Source organism: Haliotis rubra, unplaced genomic scaffold, assembly GCF_003918875.1.
Source record: "Haliotis rubra isolate DU_JTF1 unplaced genomic scaffold, ASM391887v1 Scf78, whole genome shotgun sequence".
In the NCBI taxonomy this organism is placed as follows: Eukaryota; Metazoa; Mollusca; class Gastropoda; order Lepetellida; family Haliotidae; genus Haliotis; species Haliotis rubra.
The window spans coordinates 899,667-919,442 of record NW_025767501.1 but is presented as its reverse complement, the minus strand read 5'-3'; the positions used below and the strand labels follow the sequence as shown (position 1 = coordinate 919,442).

The following is a 19,776-nucleotide window of genomic DNA, read 5'->3' as shown; positions in this document are numbered from 1 at the left end:
CCTCATCAATCCTGTAATCTCATCATATCCTATAACCTCATCAATCCTGTAATCTCATCATATCCTCTAACCACATTAATCCTGTAACCTCATCATATCCTATACCCTCATCATATCCTATAATCTTATCATATCCTCTAACCATATTCATCCTGTAACCTCATCATATCCTCTAACCTCATCATATCCTCTAACCACATTAATCCTGTAACCTCGTCATATCCTCTAACCACATTAATCCTGTAACCTCATCATGTCCTATAAACTCGTCATATCCTATAACCTAATAATATCCAATAACCTAATCATATCCTGTAAACTCATCATATCATATCCTAAAACCTAATCATGTTGTAGCATTTCTTAGAGATGGAGTCATCTTAAGTAGTATATATCAACATGTCAACAGTTTTACTTGCAAAACAAAAATAACTTACCTTCATGATAAAGTGCATTCTTCCAGAGCATATTCTTCCAACTTCTTCACCAGTCCAAGCAAGTTCTAAATTCTTCTGGTATTTACAAAATTCTGAACACCCATAATATAGACACTGGCATTATGCTTATTACAAGATGGCTACAATCATTGTCAATCTGTCACTTGTGCTTTGTCTTCTAAACAAAATAGCTTGCAGAGCATGAAAGCCATGCCAGGAATCTCTTATCATTGTCTGACAGCGCGCCATTAAGGCTCTTCAAGCATAAATGGTATAAGTGTTTGCACTGTAATGCAATTTGTCTCCTTGCATCATGACAAACAGTGAACTATTAGGTGTGTAGCAAACCCTTCCAAACATTATAGTGTGTGTGGTTGAGCTCGGATATATACTGTGTGTGACTGAAACCGCGATTCACTCGCAGAGCAGTGCCCTTCTATCACAATGTACAGGCACTGTTCACTGACACCTCCATAGTTGCAATGTGTCTTCAGGTGAAGTAAGATGAAATAGGGTTTAACGTTGCATTCAAGTTTATTGCAGTTATATAGCAGTTTGTAACTTAAGCCAGGTTGTCAAAGGCCAAATGTAGAAACATTATGTTTGGTATAGTTTGCTAAGCTAAGAATTATCCATATGGCGGCACTAACATCTACTGGAAAGATGCTAAGACCCATATTCAGGGGTGTTGACTCGATGGTTCAGCACAGACTCATACAGCAATCTGTAGATGTGTGTGTGGCTGCAAGAGGTGAAACAGTATGCTCTAACCAAGGTACAAGGCCTTCGGTTCAGTCCACTTCAGTTCGATATATGAGAACTTACTCACAGAAAATAGTGGCTGTCAAGCAAAGCAATGCACAGATTTTGACAAGGTGATATGATTTCTAGACATTTTAGAAAAGATTTTAAAAAGGTGAATAAATTGATGGTACGAAAACACCAAATGTTTGGATTGCATTACGGTATACTGAACCAAAGGCAAAATACCACGGTTCGACTAATATCATAGTATACCGCTTTACCCCTAGTGGCTGCATGTACTAATCTGGACTAATCCTATTTTTATAGTGCTAGCTTGCTGAGATATCCTGCACAGTTCAAAATGTATACCCTACTCAGTCCAAGCTGACAAGTCCTTGTGTTATACCCTTTTTGTTGAGCACCAGGGACATACAACACAGATGGGGAACAAGCCAAACTTTCATTCTCTGGCAGACACTGTCTCTATGAAACCATGGAAGCAGTTCTTATGTCTTCTCTGTGATGTGTAAATATTCACAGTGTACTATGCCCACTGTGTCTGTGTTCAATATGCAGAAATGTAAAAGATGTCAAGGTGATGCAGGAAAAATGAAACATGGCCTACCTTTGGGAGAAGAATGGGCTGTATGGGCTGGTACCTGTAGCCTTGGTATTCTATACCAGGATCCATTCTGTTGAAGACAACAGTCACAAGTTCCTCCTGAAGAGCAAACAGATATTTGGTGATGTGTGACCATTGACTATTCTCTACAATTCCTTTTCAAGTTAACTTCACAAGCAAACACCTGAACCACTGGGCTACCCTGTCATCATTACATTCAGGTAGATATTGGATCTAAAAGAAACAAACCCACAACACATAATTCCAGACTACAGTCCTACAAAATAAGTTTGCCTGGGTCTTGGATCAGTGACTAACATTAGAACAATGCCAGAAGTATGACAACATATAAAGAACAAAGTCACTTGGTTCGACCTCCTGATGCATGGAATTGGCTTTGTAACACCCAAGCATGTCTGTAACAAACTCTAAAATGGACGCCGGACATTCTGGATTGGGCTAAAAGTATGATATAAAAAATACCAGAAACTTTGATTTCACATAAACATTTACATTTGCTATATTAGCCAATAAGGAATGTTCTGTTCTAACACCTTAATATATTACAAAATGGGTAATCTGTGATCATGTCTTTCAAGTTACATGATACTGTACATCTGGATACCAAAGGAAAGTGCTTAATGACAACCTTCAAGGTATTTCACAAGTTGAACACATGTGGATAACCTATAAGTGCTGCCATGATCTACAGTCTGACAAACATGCCCTTTGCCCATCGACCCAAGAACAATAACTAGCCATCAATCATTCAGATACACAGTGTCAGCTATGTCTAACATTGCTGGGCTCCTTCACAGATCATGTATAGACATGTCTGGGACTCAACTGAACGGAAGACAATGGCGGTCATAACAACCCAAAATAAAAGACTTCTGACATTTGAGATAAACACTCTGACAAAATGCTCCTCACCTATCCAGAAGAACAGATGGATAAAATAACAGAAAGTTGCACAGACACAAACAAAGTGATAGAGACAGACCAACAGACGGAAAAAGAGACAGTCAAACAGACAGACAATTCATTTCTATACTGTACAATAAAAAGCGGTGGTGGAGAAATCCATGGCTGTTGTTGCACGGGTTCATCTTAGACTACAATGGCAGTGAGATGGGTTACAACTGCTGTAACAGTCTGTGTGTTATATATTTATCATGGTGTGTCTGCCTCATGTTGGGGGAAGCCCAAGAAGACACAGGTGTAGATGCTGTCCACTTTGGTGGAGCTAATAGCATGGTGCTGACAAGTCAATGATCATAACTGGGGCAAATCTGATATCCTGTTTAGCTAGGGGAAGCAACCTTGCATTGCCAGTTGTAGCACTACACTATCTTGGTCTGGTTCTATTTGAGTTCTGTTGATGTTGATTGGCACGTTCAAGACCATCAATATCCCCAGTTGCCTGAATGTTGGCACCTCGGTGCAGTGCCTCATCTGTGGGATCAAGGAGGTTGGGTTGCAATGAGACCTGTGAGTAGCTTCATGAAAAAAGCACATATTACCTGTAATGCCATAGATTGAAATCTGCTCTTGTTATCAACAACAGGAGTGAGTGAGTGAGTGAGTGAGTGAGTGAGTGAGTGAGTTTAGTTTTACGCTGCACTCAGCAATAATCCAGCTATATGGCAGAGGTCTGTAAACAATCGAGTCTGGACCAGACAATCCAGTGATCAACAGCATGAGCATCGATCTGCGAATTGGGAACCGATGACATGTGTCAACCAAGTCAGCGAGTCTGACCACCCGATCCTGTTAGTTGCCTCTTACAACAAGCATAGTCGCCTATGTGGCAAGCATGCGTTGCTGAAGACCTATTCTACCCCGGATCTTCACGGGTCTCAACAACAGGAAGGCAAATCTTGTCATGCATGATGAAGCCAGTCCATGCTTTGCCTTAACAATCAGTGTTAGGATCTTCAAATAAATTCTAAGATTCATGGGCAGCCAGTTAAGTTCCTCGAGCTGAGGTGTGATGTGTTCATACTTGTTCATGCAACCATGGCAGCTGCCGTTATTTCTGATAACTAAAAAAGATGTTTTCAGACAAGACTGACTCTTGACTCTTGGCTCACATACTTGTCAAACATGACTCAAAGGTTTCTTGCATGTTTTGAGGCTATTACCAGAAAGGCAGTTTGAGGTAATTGTTGGCCATCCATGAACCAGTGCTGGACAAAATATTGGTTACTGTTGAGAATGTTTGTTGAACTGCATTTCCAGTGTTAGGCCTGAAAGCCAGATACATTTGAGTATCATCTGTTTATAGATGCTATCCTAATCCATGGTTCCTAGTGAGGTCTCCAATAGGTGAGGCATACAGAAAGAACAAAACTGGACCTAAGACAGATCCTTGCAGAACACTATGTGCCAGTAAAGTCCTTTACGAAGATACGTCTTCGTTCATAACTGATATCTTCCTGATATGTATACATGCATAGCTACATATGATGGACACACCAGATATTGACCTACACACCCAAAATTCATTTATAACACATTGATCGTCATTACTATAATTTCCACTATCATTTCCTCAGTTCAATTATTTGTCGGTAGGATGTATCATGTTGCTGTTCCAGCTTCACATGCTTACAGAAGCAACTTCATTATCTTGTCACATATTGGGATATTGAGCTGGCTCTTTCTCCTTCTTGCAAACAACATAAGTTTGATCAAAGAACAATAACATCAAACTTACATTTAAAGGGAGTAGGTTGGAATTTTTGCTACAATCCTATTACTGTTTTGGTTGATGTCTTGTTGAGATGAATGCACTATGCACTTAATAAATTGAAGACATGGTGCACTTATGCATTAAAACTTTATCAAAGACATTTATACCAAAGCTGTTCAAATCAAAATAATTAAAATATGTCACCATTTACAGTCTGAGAAAGTTTAAATATACAGTTAATCACAGCCATGCTTTTGAAAAACCTAACATAACAACCTATTTCTTTCCTATTTCAATCCTTGGCTCAATTTTAAAAATGTACTTATCTACATTACAAACATTTTGCTTCTATTTCAACTTCAAAACATGAAAGACCACAAACATTACTTTCTGTAAGTTTTCCATTTCTCAGAGTAAAACTGCACGTTTTTGTAATTTTGACTTTATAAAAGACAGTAAAGGAGAGAAATTGAAATGAAATAAATAGATTTCACCTTTACATGTTCTGTCTGGTGCATGAAGTTTAAACATTAAACAAACAGTTTTCTTTGAATGTAGACTGCTCCATAAAAGCTCCATAATCATTACATACTGTTACTTAAAGACATATATTTATATTTATAGCTCCCAGTTCATATCTAAAAACAAATGGAGACAAGTACTTTCATAAACTATAAGAATTAAAAACACTAATGGCAAGATTCTGTTATGGATGCCAACTTACTATTTTAGGCTAATGCAACATTACGGTATCGATCCTTAATAAACCTGTCAAGCAAGATTGAAGTAACATGGTATTAACAAAAACAAGATAAGAGTATGCATGAAAGTATTAAATCAAAACGATGGCGAACAAGCACAGAACAAAACAAACATTTGTGATCCATAAAGGGTCATACTGTCATTTTCCTCATTAACAAAGATCAAAACAGAGGTGTGAATTTAACAGCATCACATAGCTTATTGTATTTGAAACTGTTTGACTGGCATACTTACTTTGATAACATACACTGTGATTAATATTGTCTGAAACTAAGGTAGTCAAAAATATATGCTAAGGTAGCTATAGTGTGTAAAAAAGCAGGTGTGTTTTCATTCATCCAGGGATTGTGATGTTTTCAGATCCCAGAATACATTTTTAAAGAATTCATTAGCAAGGTCAAGGTTTTAAGGTCAAATTAAAGTCAATATTTAAAATATAAAACCCAAAAACGGAAAGAAAACAAGCTAATGTTGAGTGACAGTCATAAATAGTGTTTTAATAAAACTGTCACAGCCAGCATATTGGAAATATTATTTGAACATCTTAAAAACATTCAGGTGGCATCACTGGTGTGAACTAGCATGAGACGTTTCAGCTTCACTGGTCCAGCGGTTCCTTCCGAGATGATGTTTACAGATGTCAATACCATCACACTGCCAATGATCCCTGAAGTCATGTGACTTTCAGTAAAAAGTGTTGCTTGTTGTTTAACACAGCACTCAGCAATATTCCTAGCTATAAGGCCGCGGTCTGTAAATAATCAAGTCTGGAACACACAACCCAGTGATCAACAGCATGAACATTGATCTACACAACTGAGATACGAGTAGATATATCATCCAAGTCAGCGAGCCTGACCACCCAATCCTGTTGGTCGCATCTTACAACAAACATGGGATTCTGAAGACCAATTCGGACCTATATCTTAACGGGTAAGTACAAATTGTAATACTAGTTTATACAGAAAGATGGTGTTGTCATAGAACTAAGCTACACAGAGAAGCCGTGAAGGCTGCAAGCTTTTAAACAAGCAACTGAACCTTGGTAATTCTGTACTTTGAATTGTACAGAATTATAGAGATGCATGTGTACGTAAAATGTCCATGAAACTAATCTTTTGTTGTTTAATGCCACACTAAGAAATACTCGTTCAATTCCATTCAGTTCCACATTTCTGTACTGTAGGCCCCTTGCCCATATACAAAAAATAATATAAAATTCAGCAGTAAGTTGTCAGGTCGGTACTGATACAGTCTGTCCATAATAACTGTACATTGATCCTTCTTCCTAAGCATGTTCTAAAAGATGCAGGTTATGTTATATTCCAAATACTGAAAGCCATAAATAATGCAGTTTAGTTTTTTTGTTGTGTTTACTAACAGATGATAAAAAAACACATCCAATAAAAACTCATCAGTGAATAATAACGATGTCTATATAAATAACAAACATCAAAGACGTCAGGAGAACTCTGATGGAAGCAGGATCAAGTGTCCTCAGTATCGAGTGTGTCCTCTTTGTGCTCTAATGAGAGTTCCAGTCTGCATAGCATGAAAAGGAACAGACGTCCGAGACATCGAGGGAGTTCATCCCCTAGATGCTCAATTGGGATCATGTCTCCAGACATGGCCGCCCAATCCATGACACAACTGCTGTTGTGATGAAGGAAGTCCTGTGTCAACATTGCTGTCTGGGGCCTGGCACTGTCCTGTTCAAAAGCAACTTGTCTCTGGGCATCTTAAAAGTAATGACAGAGGAGCTTGTCATGGAACATTGTCAACATACCAGGTTGAAACTATTACCCAGACTCTGCCCCTAATGTGTCGGAGTATTGTTTTCTTTCCAGTCTGTTACAGTGCAGCAGATTGTGACCATGGTGCCATTGATAGCACCAAATTCTTATAACAGTGAGACATCTTCAACCAGTTTGTGGACTAACGCGGTGTCGTCTTGCCTGGATGATCTGTTGTGCTGTTTGTGGCCATCAAGAATCTGTTACCGAGGTGCAGGACACAGATGAAGCTGTCTTGAGCAGCTGACATGAAAGATGCAATATTTGGTCAAGGATGATCTGCAACCATCCCTGTCATGTTGAATCAATCTTAAATGACTGATTCTTCTGGACTGATGCTCTACACTTCCTTATGACCATAAGTACCCACAGAAACAGAGTGAATGAATCAGGTTTTACGCTACTTTCAGCAATATTAAAGCAAAATAACACTGGGTGAAACCAGAAACAGGCTTCACACATTGTGCCATTTTTGGAATTAAGTCTGGGCCTTCAGCGTGATGAGTATACATTTTAACCATTAGGCTACCCCACTGCTCCTTTAAAGGGTCTGGTTACATACAATGCATGTGTACAATAGGATCCATACCACATGTTGCTTTTTTAACATTCATGGCAATGAACGAGAGCTGTCCTTGGGTTCAAACATGGAATCCTTCACTACACACTTCACCTCTGCCATTTACCAATCCTTTCCTCAGACAACTGATTATATGTTAATGTGCAGCACATACTGATTACGTTATTAATGGCTTTCATTATACATTCAAGTCTCCAGTTTGTACAGGAATTGTTGCCTCACATTTAGTGCCCTCTGGATCAATAATTGCCTCTTATCACTAACGTTCTTATTGTTTTTCAGACATCAAATATTAAAAAACCCTCTGTGTAGTATACTTTAGTAGTATACAAAATGGGGCTACGGGACCAGGTCCCCCCAAAGGACTCAATTTTTTTGGGAAGTCCCTAATTCCGTAGCCCCTTTGATGAAAATCGGTCGAATAGTTTCTGAAATATTGACTGATCGACTTGTAATACGGCAGGCCATGTCAAGCGACTGCGTTTGTATATATGTTCAAAGGCTTTTGTGACTTCGTTCGAATCTTTGGTCGTCAACGGTTCTGTTTCCTTTTAGCGACTGGCGACGTTGACGACGGTCAGAGCGTACTTGTAGGTTTTGCACCTCACCCTGTCGTGAGGGAGAAACAGGAGGTCGGCTTGGTAGACGCGATTCTGCGTTGAAATGTCGAATTTTCTTCTGGGGATGTATCGAGGTGCCGGCAGGTAGACTTGCCAGATGGCTTGTTTTCTAAGCCAGGCTTTGGCTTTCTCTTCCGAGACTCGAGCGGCTTTGGCGAGTTTCGGGATGGCACCTTTCCAGTACCCTCATTGGCGATCCATCGTTTCGTGTCCATGGGAGACAACGAAGTCTTGTTGATTCTCAGTCCGTATATCCTGTGTCTGTCGCTTCTCAGCATGTTCATCTGGTGTTTGAACGTTTTATTCTTGAACAGGGCTTCCTTGAATCTGGCGTGCTTGATGTGTTTTTTTCACGCCTTTCTGATTTCGTCGTCGTCGTCTGCTTTCTTGATGGAATACATCTTGGGTCTCAAGCCAACGTACTCGGCGATCGGCGCGCCAGCGCATTCGTCCTTCATCTTGCCAAGCACTTTTTTATTGACTTGGCTGTGTATATGGTGATCTTTAGGGTAGTCACTGGTGTCGTACAGGTGCATGTGTTTCTTCATGTCCTCGTACACATCCTCGTTGTGAATTTCCATCAGCAGGGAATCCGTGTCCGTGTACAGGACTTCGCACTTGTTGCCATATTGTTTCTTCAGCTCGTTGTGGTAGAAATCGTATATCAAGTGTTTGGATAAGTCGAGGTTGCTCATCCCCGCGTAAAGGGGCCGGTTGAATCTGATGTGGCTTTTGTTCATGTGCAGTGCTGCCAAGTCGTCGTCGAATATATTGCTTTGGTTGAACACCGGGCTGGCTATGAGTTTCCTGAGTTTTTCTTCCTCGCTGGATCTGACTAATTTCACATTAACGCGTTTACTCAAATTCTCCATCGTCTTGCCGAACACCAAGTTGTTCATGAGCTTGTACAAGTTTCTTATCAAAGTCGCACGTGGCTTGTTTTCGCAGATTCGTGTTCTAACGAATGTAAGGTTCCATCCAAGGACTTTGATCGAACTCGAGCGCCCTGTGAATTTTCGTGAGTTTTATTCCCAGCTACAAGTATAGCTGTAGGTTACGATAGTGAACGACATATTTTGTCTTTTTCATCAAGTTCGGCTCGAGTTTTTCGCCGTTAGCCAGCTTATTGTCTCCCAGCAAGTTTCGTTGATATTCAGACATCCAGTCCGGGTTCACCGTCAATCGTTCGGGAGCTAGCGGATAGCTGTTGTGCAATTTGTGTAGTTCTGCGGGATAGTCCAAGTCCACTTCGAGCACGTAGCCTTTGTTCGAATCCGGCGTGATGCTATTCACGTCAATCATCTTGGGCGAGGAGACCCATTCGAATCCCCCAGTGGGGAGATACTGACTCATGGCCCAGCCGTACAGGTTGTTGGGGTCGAGATAGAGTATATGTTTGGTCGGTTTGCCGGGGTCGTGACCGGGAACGTACTTGTTGTTGGCTTTGGCGTAACGTTTGGAGGTAATGGAAATCCCGCCTCGCAAGCCTTTCTCCACAAACAGGTGTATGTCAGTAATCCGTCAGTAATTTCAGCTCCACGCCGGTCTTTTTCAACAAGGCATCCCAATAGAGACCGGGGGAGGAGAAACACCACGCAGGGTCCAGGCCGTACTGTTTCGAGAACGTTTTTTCTGAATATCTAGAACACGTCAGCCAGCAGCAGCATGTCCGTTTTCAACTACAGGTTGTGGTAATCGCCCAAATTCTTGCAGCCCAGTTTGTCCCACAAGTGAATCGCGTGTTCGTAATCGTCCTGAGAGATATTGGAATCGGTCAAGTTGCTGTAAAAGCGGTCGATAGGAGGTAATCGCGTCTCGTCGAACTTAGACCAATCGTCCATGTACTCGTAGGAGTAGACACCCTTCCTCAGCAGCAGGGGTCGAGTCTCGGCGTCGGTGTATTGATTGGTGATGTCGAAGTCGTCCGGGTCGTTGGCGTTCACCAGACTGTCTAGAGACGACATCAGGAACTGAATGCTATCGATAAATCTCAGACCGTCTAACGAGAACGAGATGTATTTTTCCATGTTGTTGGGGATGCAAGTTATGTTGCCGTCGAACTTTGCGATGGCCTGCAAGATCAGGTGAGAATCGTCACCGCGAAGATTGTGAAACACGACGGGGATTTTGATGGTCTTGGGATCGATTTTGAGCTTCAAGTTGCACGTGTTGTGACCGGCACCTCTGTACTTGCCGGTGATGTGGCAGTGATCTCTCACGTCATCCCTGTTCAGGGGTTCATCGCACATGTGGCAATTCTTAGCTTTCTTATGAGTTCGCCAGTCACCTTGGGTCATGCACATGGGGACGATGGTGTACAACTGTTTCCTGATTTTCTCTTCGTTTTGCAAACACGTGAGGAATCGTTCGGCCGCGTTGGGACCTCGGTAGACCACAGGAGCGTTCTTTTCCCCGTCGAATCGAATGACCACGTAACCGAACCTGCAGGCTTTGTGTTCTTGCGTTTTATGCGTGAAAGTTTTTTCCGGGGACGACGGCGTGACAGTGTCAACGGTTTTGATGAGGGCTTCGAAGTCGGCGTAGATGATGTAGGGCACGGGCATTTGATGTTTGTGGTTGAAGAATTTTAGCGTGTTTTTCTATTCGGATGGCCGTCTCTCCCACGCCTCGGCAATCCTCCCGGTGGGATTCCAGCAGGTCGGCTCGCGTGAAGCCGTGCAGGCACCTTTCGCAGAAGTGTTTCTTTTCCTTATGCTTCGATTGATCGTACAACAGTCTGTTGAAATATTTTATCCACGTGTAGTGATACTTGTTGCCTTGCTGGAACATGAATATATTGATCGTCTTGCGGTGTTCGTTTGTGAGGGAGCTGATCCTGTGCACGATCGTTTTATTCCCTTCGTGTCCGAAGATATTGATGGCTATGTCGTCGTTCTGTTTTTCGATTTTGATGACCTGGGAGATGGGGGTGGGTTTGTCTATGCCGTCCCAGTTGATCCCATCGTCTTCGGGATAGCTCGACAGTCTGTCTGAATGTGCTTAGGCCGGAAACTTCGTGGATCTGATCGCAACCCTCATGCAATCGCCTTTCTTTTTGACATTGACCATGGCTTGCTTTTTCTTGTAGTACGACGGCAAGTCTAGGTATGACCCTCCTTTAAATGGTATGTAGTTCGCTATGTCCAGATATCAGATACCGTGTCGATCCTGTCCACAACCTAACCTGAACCCATGTGCGTGTAGCGTTCTAGTGATTCTCGTATTTTTTTGCAACGAGGTGTCCATTGATGCGTCGACGGATTCAGGCTGAGTCCTGACATTTTGCTTGCCTCTGAAGTAAGGCTCGATGTGCTCGGTGGTCCCGTCCGTCTGCTGTTTGTCCAGCGACATTTTCACCGTGAGTTGAAATTTGAGGCTTCCCAGATCTTTCAGTTCCTCGTCGACTTTGTCGCGACCAGCGGTTTGATGTCGTCGACGTTCATGTTTTTGTAGACGTCCATCCTCCAGCCTCTCAGATACTTACCTACAGCGTGCTTCGTCTGCACGAACTGTAGTTCAATGGGTTTGTGTTCCTCCAGCAGTTCGAGGAGCTCAGTTTTCCTCATGCGCGAATAACCTCTGAGCCCACGCTCCTTCGCTTGGAGCTTGAGCTGTTTCACCGTGGATTGAGGAGATTTGTCAACGATGCAGAGCAATCTCAACAGCTGAGATTTCTTCAAACGGGAGTTACCGATCACTCCACGTTTTTTTGCAATCCTTTTCAGCTCTCGAACGGTAATCATCGTTGCTATATCAATGTGTGAAAAGTCAAATCTCTAATAGGTTGTTCGCTATAGTCAGATGCAAAATCAAATCTCTAATAACCTGTTCACTATAGTCAGGTGTGAAGTCAAATCTCTAATAGGGTTTTCATCGCTATGTTCGGCTGCAAGTCAAAATCTCTAGTAGTTTGTTGGTGTGCGAAGTATGTCTCGCTGTTAAATGTTAGCGACCCCCGTCAATACGTTGGATAGTTAAAATTTCAACCGATAATGGCATTTCACGCCCACGCCGCACACTTCGCACGTGTAATTCACGAAACCCTTTCGTATGGACATCATGTGTATGCCGCAATATTCGGTTGTGCATTTCCTGCAGCAGGTTTCGGTTTTTCCTAGCAGCACGTACTTGCAGTTATACGGTGCACGCATTCCCATAAATATATTTTAGTCTAATTGTTTGGCGATCAACACGGTCGCCGCTAGACCCAGCGCCACGAAAATCAGTTCCCGGTCTTTGTGTTCCGGGGAAGGTGTGTAAAACTGCAAGAGGGTGGGTTCGTCGCCGAGAGGTTCGAGTCGTTTGCCGGTGAGCAGGTAGTATTCTCACATGGCGTCGTCGACACTCTTGAACATTTAACTGCGTGTTTTTTGCACGAGAGTTGGTCGTTGATAAACTGTATTCTCTGCACGCATTTGTGGGCATACTTGTCTTGCACGGCTTGCAGTTTCTCCAAGGCCAAATTGTGACATTTACGTTCCGCTTCCATTTCAGCCGCGTTCGACGTTCGTAATTTGGAGAAGAGATAATTGCTGCCGGAAAATGCCAGGGCGTTGACTAATGCACCACCGACCATCATGGCTATCGTTGCCATTCTTTTTTGATATTTTGTGTTCTTTTAATATTACTTCAAAATATTTTCTGGTATAATTCCTTGTTTCACGAGAATGTCCTTGGTCGCCATCGCCATCCCTAAGTCCATGACGAGCATGCCCATGTCCTGCACATTGAAATCGAGTTTGATCGTCGGCTGTTTGAGAACCATTTTCGTTGAAGCGAGCGTAACCTACGAATGTTTTTCCTTCGGACAACATCGTGTGTATATAAATATATATATATATTTTTTTTAACAAAAATTATAACATAACATGCAGATTTATTTCTAATTGCGTCGTCTGCTGTTGCAGTGGTGGTGGTTGTTGCTTGTTATTATATAGCAGCATAACGACGACCAGGCTTAATCCCATTGCCATGGCGGCAACAATCCGCGGAGTGTAATGGGTATTATTATTTTTGTGGTGCTTGGCTAAACCACCCTTTCTACCGGCGGCGACTTTTATAGGATTCTTGGTGGTGACTAGTTGTATCAGTGTCGTTGTTGCTTTCTCCGTCGGTGTTTCCTCCTCCTGTTGTGCATCCATGTTGTATATTATTATCATTATTATTTTTATCTTCTTTAAATTGACAATGCTTTGCCGTGATGATCGCCGCGGTCATCGGAGCCAAAAACATAAATTATATGGAAACAGTTAAAGGAAAATGTTATCTGAAAAAGTTAACTCAGAATAATAAATGGCTCAAAATTATTTAATCTGTACATTTTCCAGAACTTCAGGTTCGCATAACCACTTTACATTACATGAAAATACACTGAAATATAACATGGCACAATATGGCTTTTGATTAATTTCACTGACACTACACACAAGCAAGAGATAAACTTACATACTGAAATTTCATTACTTCCTTCAACATGAAACTGTTGTCTGACTTCAAAGAGAATGACCAAATGTAAAACAGCATAACATTATTAAAACATGACCTCATATTTGCATTGAGAAACTTGAACAAAGGGTTTGTGTCAACTAAATATTAGCTTTGTAAACAAGGCTCAAGAAAATCAATATGAAAAGACAAAATAAATATTTTTAACTGAATGTCAATCAGAAATCTTTGAAAGTGATTAGCGGAAACTGAATGTATCATGTCAAAGGATTGGTCAGGAAACTTCAAAACAAGGAGTCTGTTTTAGTATGTTCACCTTTGTTGTAAAAGAAAGCCTTGCAATAACTGCTATCTGGATGCAAACATTGAAGAATTGCTCGTAATAACAGTGCTTCCTATAATTGAAGAGCATATGTCATGTCCAGGCTTAACATTGTTTCAACTATTTCATGACATGTTGTGGTTTAACATTAGTTTCAATTTTTAATGACATGTCATGGTTTAAAGTTCCTGTAACAGCCTTTCATGTCCGGATTCAATGTTGTGCTACATGTCCTGGTTAAACTTTAACCCAGGGTTTCATGGCATGGTTTAACATTGTGTGGACAGTATTTCCTGACATGGCAACTTAATGAGAAAGGAGAAAGCAAAAGGATGCACATTCGAGAAGATGCATATACAACAAACATTTGTGCTGATCAGATCTGGGATTTAAATTTTGTAAAAATGTGCACTTATACATTTTACACTCTGGTGAAAGTGCTCAACTGACAGATTGTTCTCTGTCGCTGTTTTCTATTACCATATTTACTATAATAACCAACCTGGGAGCCTGGAAAATAGGGAAAAAGGGATTTTCATGAATTTGAAATTATTATTTAGTCGTCATTCCTGCACACAGTTAGACATTCTAAAACCATGTCCAACAACAGTATTATTGGGTGCATAGGCACTGCAACAAAGCAATTATTTTAAACCAAATTCTCATTTCCAAATTCTTGTCATTCTTGTGATTTGTCCCATTCATACATATCACATACTCGACAAATAAACAATTTGATAAGAAGGTATGTCTACAATTACTGGCTGCTGATTATTACGGAAATCTATTACATATCAAGTAAAGCATTAGTCCTAAGATAATATCAAAGTAAATTAGATCACAGAAAAAACAGGCTAATTGACACTGATGCACACAAGCAGGTGTTTACAATAAGTGAGTTAGTGTGAGCTGTTGTTTGTTTACGCCACTATTCCAGCAATATCGCGGTTGGGGGACACCAGAAATGGGCTTCACACATTGTACCCATGGAGAATCGAACCCAGGTCTTCAGCATGATGAGCGACCGCTTCAACCACCAGACTAACCCACTGCCCATCAGTGTTTACAAACAACATGAGGTGAGGTGAGGTGAGGTGAGGTGAAATTGAGTTTAACATCGTGCTTGAGAATATTTCGCTCATATGATGACGTGCATGTGTGTGTATGTGTATGTGCAGCTGCTTGTACTAGCCCAGACTTAAGCTGGTCTTATAGTGCTAGCCCACTGAGATACCATGCCGCAGTGAAGCATGAATACCTCACTCAGACACATTATACTGACTCCGAGCCGACCAGTCCTTGTTGTACCCATTAATGTCGAGTGCCAGGCAGGGACCAACAAGTACCATATCTTAACGTCTTTTGGTATGACGAGACTGGGAATTGAACCCGCGACCTTCCGCTCTCCGGTGGACGCCATGGAGGCGGTCCACAAACAACAAGAATGTTTATAAACATATCATAGTAGTTTGATAAGGAGTTAAAGTTTCTTGACCCCAGACAGAGCAATACTCCAGCTAAGAGATGGTGGGCAGACCATATCAGTTCCAAACATTTGAATGAATGCTGTTTAACAGTGGTAACTGCACATAAATGCAGATGAAAATATTCTAAAAAATAACATACTAGGAACATGTTTTAAATGAGAAATAATATTACTGAAGAAAAAGATCAGAAGAAAGATATTTAACATAATTAATACCACTACCATTCAATGACATTATTTTTTCAAAATTTACAAAAGAATAATATGTAGATATCAATATTCAGGTCCCATACAACAAATCTTTACAGGAGTATTGTAAAATAACTTTATGTGTGAATCAAGGAGAAGGTAAGTGTCAACCTTGTAAAATATAACATGGCCTCGAACTATAGAACCAAACCTGGTTAGCGGTTTTCCCGTGCTTATTCCACTAATAAGTACATCAGTTGAGACAAGGAATATGTAATTTTCTGACAAAAATTGATATTTTATACTTATCCTGACTCATGCTTAATTGCTTGTCTTCTTCCTCTTGCGAACTATAGTGGAACACTTGAATCCCCTTTTGAAGCTCCCTTCAAAAAAGTGGAAGTAAAATCACTCACCCCAGTTGCCTCCCTTGCATCCATCTTTTGGCGGGAAAAGGTCACATGATCGGCCATGCTTTCTCACTCTCTCCGTTATTTTGAGCCCTGACACTTGGATTTGCAGGGAAATCCAGAGTGCCATGAGGGGAGGTTGGGAGGGCTAACCTCATGAGTCAGGATAAGTCTAAAATATCAATTTTAGTCAGAAAATTACATATTTTTCCTTATCCTGACTCATGCTTAATTGCTTGTAGAATCCGTCGGAAACGGTGGTGGGTCAAGCCACTCTGGATTCTCTGCTGATTTATGTCCTTATACCCCCTTGGGAACTTCTAGTGGCATTTGTCCTTTCTTCCAGCTTCCTCTGATGAATGTGGGGGACCACAGCTTGTCAGATTTATCCTGGAATCTTCTCCTGACATTTTGTGTGGATTTTATACGACTCCATCTCTTGATGCATGCATCAAGTGGAGAAGTGACCCTACTTCATGTACATGTAAGTCCTTACAAGTACCGGGTCTATCACTCATGCTAGCCTGTCCAAGACGTGCGCATGGACTCTAAAACCGTACTCTGTTGAGTGTTGGCTTTTACAAATCACGTGACAAAAGGGTGAGATTTATCTCAGTGCCTTTGAGGTACCGTCAATTGTTGTGCTACAACAAGCGGCCCAAACTGGTGTATGCCGGAAACGTCCTCTGTAGCCATGTCTCTGAGGTAGTGGTTGGCAAACACCGTCTCCGACCTCAAGTAGCAGCCCTCCATTATTGTTGATATGGAGCAATTTCCGTGCAGAGCTAGTGTGGATGCCAGTGCTCTGACTTCGTGAGGATTGGAGGCTCGTGGAGGATCAAATCCTGCTGCTTTATAGGCTCTCAATATGACGGCTCTCATCCATATTGATATGGTCGTACATGAGACTTCTGTAGACTTCTGTAGACTTCTGTGTCTCCGTAGATAGAGGGATGAAAAGGCGTTTGAATTTTCGTCTCCTCAATTTAGACCTCTGTAGATATATTTTCAATGCTCTGACTGGACATAAGGATCGGTCTTGCGTATCCTGTGGTCCTAATATCGACGAAAGTGCTGGGATACGGAATTGTCTGTCTGGTTGACCTGGCAGTTAATTCTTGGCTATAAAGTCCCATCTTAGTCCCAGATGCACTGTGTCACGATGCGTGTCGAATCTTGTTCGTTCGAAGTCTAGAGCATGAATTTCCGACATCCTTGCCGCCGTAGTTAAGACTACGAGGAACAGCGTTTTATGAGTTAATTTCTCATATGATGTCCTTTCTAGTGGTTCGTAATCTTCGCTGGTAAGATGTTGTAGAACCACGTTGAGATCCCAAGCGGGTGCCTTGAATTTCTTTTGTTGGTCTTCCAACTTGAATGAGCATAGTAGTGCCAGTATCTCTGGTACTTTTGTCAGTTTTATACCCGTCTTCACCGTGATAACTGAGCTCAAGGCTGCTAGGTATGTAGAGAGTGTAGATCCCTTCAATCGTTTTGTCTGTCTAAGATGACAAAGGTATTCCGCCACTTGAGGATGTGTTGCTTCGATTGCAGTGAAGCCTTTATTCCGAGCGTATTTCTCAAAACTTTGCCACTTGTCTTCATACAAGTTACGTGTTGATCTGCGTAGGGCTAAAGTTACTGCTTTGGCCGCTCTGGTGGAATATCCTCTTTTCCTCAAGCATGTCGTGATACGCTCTATGCGTGTAGTTGAAACATTGTTGGGTTTCTGTGTGCTTGCTTGGTGTGTGGATGAATCAGTAGATTTGGCCACTTTGGAAGTTGTAGGAATGGCTTTCCTATGTCTTGTATGAGGTTGGGGAACCACTCTCTCGCTGGCCAGTAAGGCGCGACCAAAATCAGTTGTAACTTGTTCGTCATTTTGATTTTCTGTAATACCTTCGGTATTAGTGCCGGTGGAGGGAACCCGTATGTGTTTAGTCCTTCCCAAGATAATGCGTGTAGGCATTCGTGAATGCCTAATTGGAGATGCACTAGGTGATCTATATCTGCATGGTGACGACCATGAAGATGTTGCCGAGGACCTGCGGATGGTGACCTGTCTCTGTAAGTTGAATGCCTTCGTGAAGGCGTATAATCTCTTCTGCATGGTGAACGCGTAGACCTCTGATGAAGACCTCAGATGAAGATGATCTGCGATGCGTGATCAGCCGTAGCAGATGTTCTACCTTGGTTGTTGGTTCCAAGAGTGCCTTCACCAGTGGTCCTCCTGCGAATGCCTTCGCGAGATTCGTCACGATCATTGTTGTCCTCCTGGGCGTTCTCTTCACGAACGTTATCTTCACGCAGGTTGCGTACTTCATCCCATTGAGGTGTAGACGATGTTCGCCCTCCTTGCGGATTCGTCTGCTTCTCTGAAGACTTCTCCTGATGAGCGAACCTACGTTCCATCAGGTCCATCATCTGCTGGGTAACTGCTGCATAAAGATGCCGGGGTTGAAGTTCTGCGCTGATAACTGCTGTTGCTGTACTGATGACGCCGCATCTGATAAGGTTGAGGTGTCATCTAAGGACTGCCTGGTCTCTCTGGTAGTTGCAGTCTGCGCAGACAGGCCGTCTGACAGTGTAGATATAGTTGCAGACGTCAGTGTAGAAGAAGACCTAGTCTTCTTCCGCGTCGGTACTTCAGGGATGAGGATCGGCGGCTCATCATACACGTCTGCTTCGTCCGATGGGTTGATATCTACGGCGAAGGATCTCGACTTCTTCGCTGCCCCCACTGACGACTTGATTGTAGCCTTGTCTGAAGATGTCTTAGTCTTCGCAGCAGACGGTGTCCTGGTCTTCTTAGACTGCGATGAGGATTGTTGAGTCAAAGACGATCTTTTCCTAAGGCCGGAACTCTCAATTCTCTGCTCAGCAGACGTCCCCTGCAGCACACTGGAATGATGTACCTCAACAGACAACAACCCACGGTTATTAGCGCATTCACCCTGTTGAGACATGACTAATAACTGCCGTCTCCATTTGTCCTTGGCACGTCTATGAACAGAATATAAATAATTAGAAAATTCAATTTGAGATAAACGCTGACGAAGATTACAGCGGAGGCTGGAAGAACATAATATAGAAGTGCAGTTAGGACATAGTAAATGCGGATCAGCAGCGGACAATCGAAACCTGCAAGAAATGCAAGTCTTCATGAAATGTAAACAAGTTGAGACATGTTGTCAACAACGTGAAAAATGGACAAATTTAGAATTAATTTCAAACCATATTGTTGGTAAATCCTTGATAAAGCCCTTATACAGCTAATTTAGTATAAAAGCCTAAAGATTCAAAGGATATATGCCGTATAGGGGACCCAGGCGCTCTCACAACCGTCCACTAGGGCGAAGAAGGAGAGAGTGAGAAAGCATGGCCGATCATGTGACCTTTTCCCGCCAAAAGATGGATGCAAGGGAGGCAACTGGGGTGAGTGATTTTACTTCCACTTTTTTGAAGGGAGCTTCAAAAGGGGATTCAAGTGTTCCACTATAGTTCGCAAGAGGAAGAAGACAAGCAATTAAGCATGAGTCAGGATAAGGAAAAATAAATCCTCTGACATATACTTTTACAGCCAGAATAATTGTTTACTGTACAGAAGTTAAAAATGTTAATTGTTTGGTTGCAATCCTTAACTCCAATAACAAATATTCTTGGCATGGCTT

General features: G+C 41.9%; 1 protein-coding gene across 1 annotated transcript in view; it reads right to left on the bottom strand.

Moving 5' to 3' along the window:
- Window positions 1–1,117: 1,117 nt before the first annotated feature.
- LOC124260879 (UDP-GalNAc:beta-1,3-N-acetylgalactosaminyltransferase 2-like) overlaps window positions 1,118–19,776 on the bottom strand; it is a 38,566-nt gene continuing 19,907 nt past the window's right edge. Inside the window, exons 6-7 of the mRNA XM_046695202.1 lie at window positions 1,807–1,902; window positions 1,118–1,179 (exon numbers count right to left, since the gene is read on the bottom strand). Of these exons, the coding sequence (XP_046551158.1) occupies window positions 1,150–1,179; window positions 1,807–1,902 (126 nt within the window). The 3' untranslated portion in view covers window positions 1,118–1,149. The remainder of the gene's footprint in view (window positions 1,180–1,806; window positions 1,903–19,776) is intronic.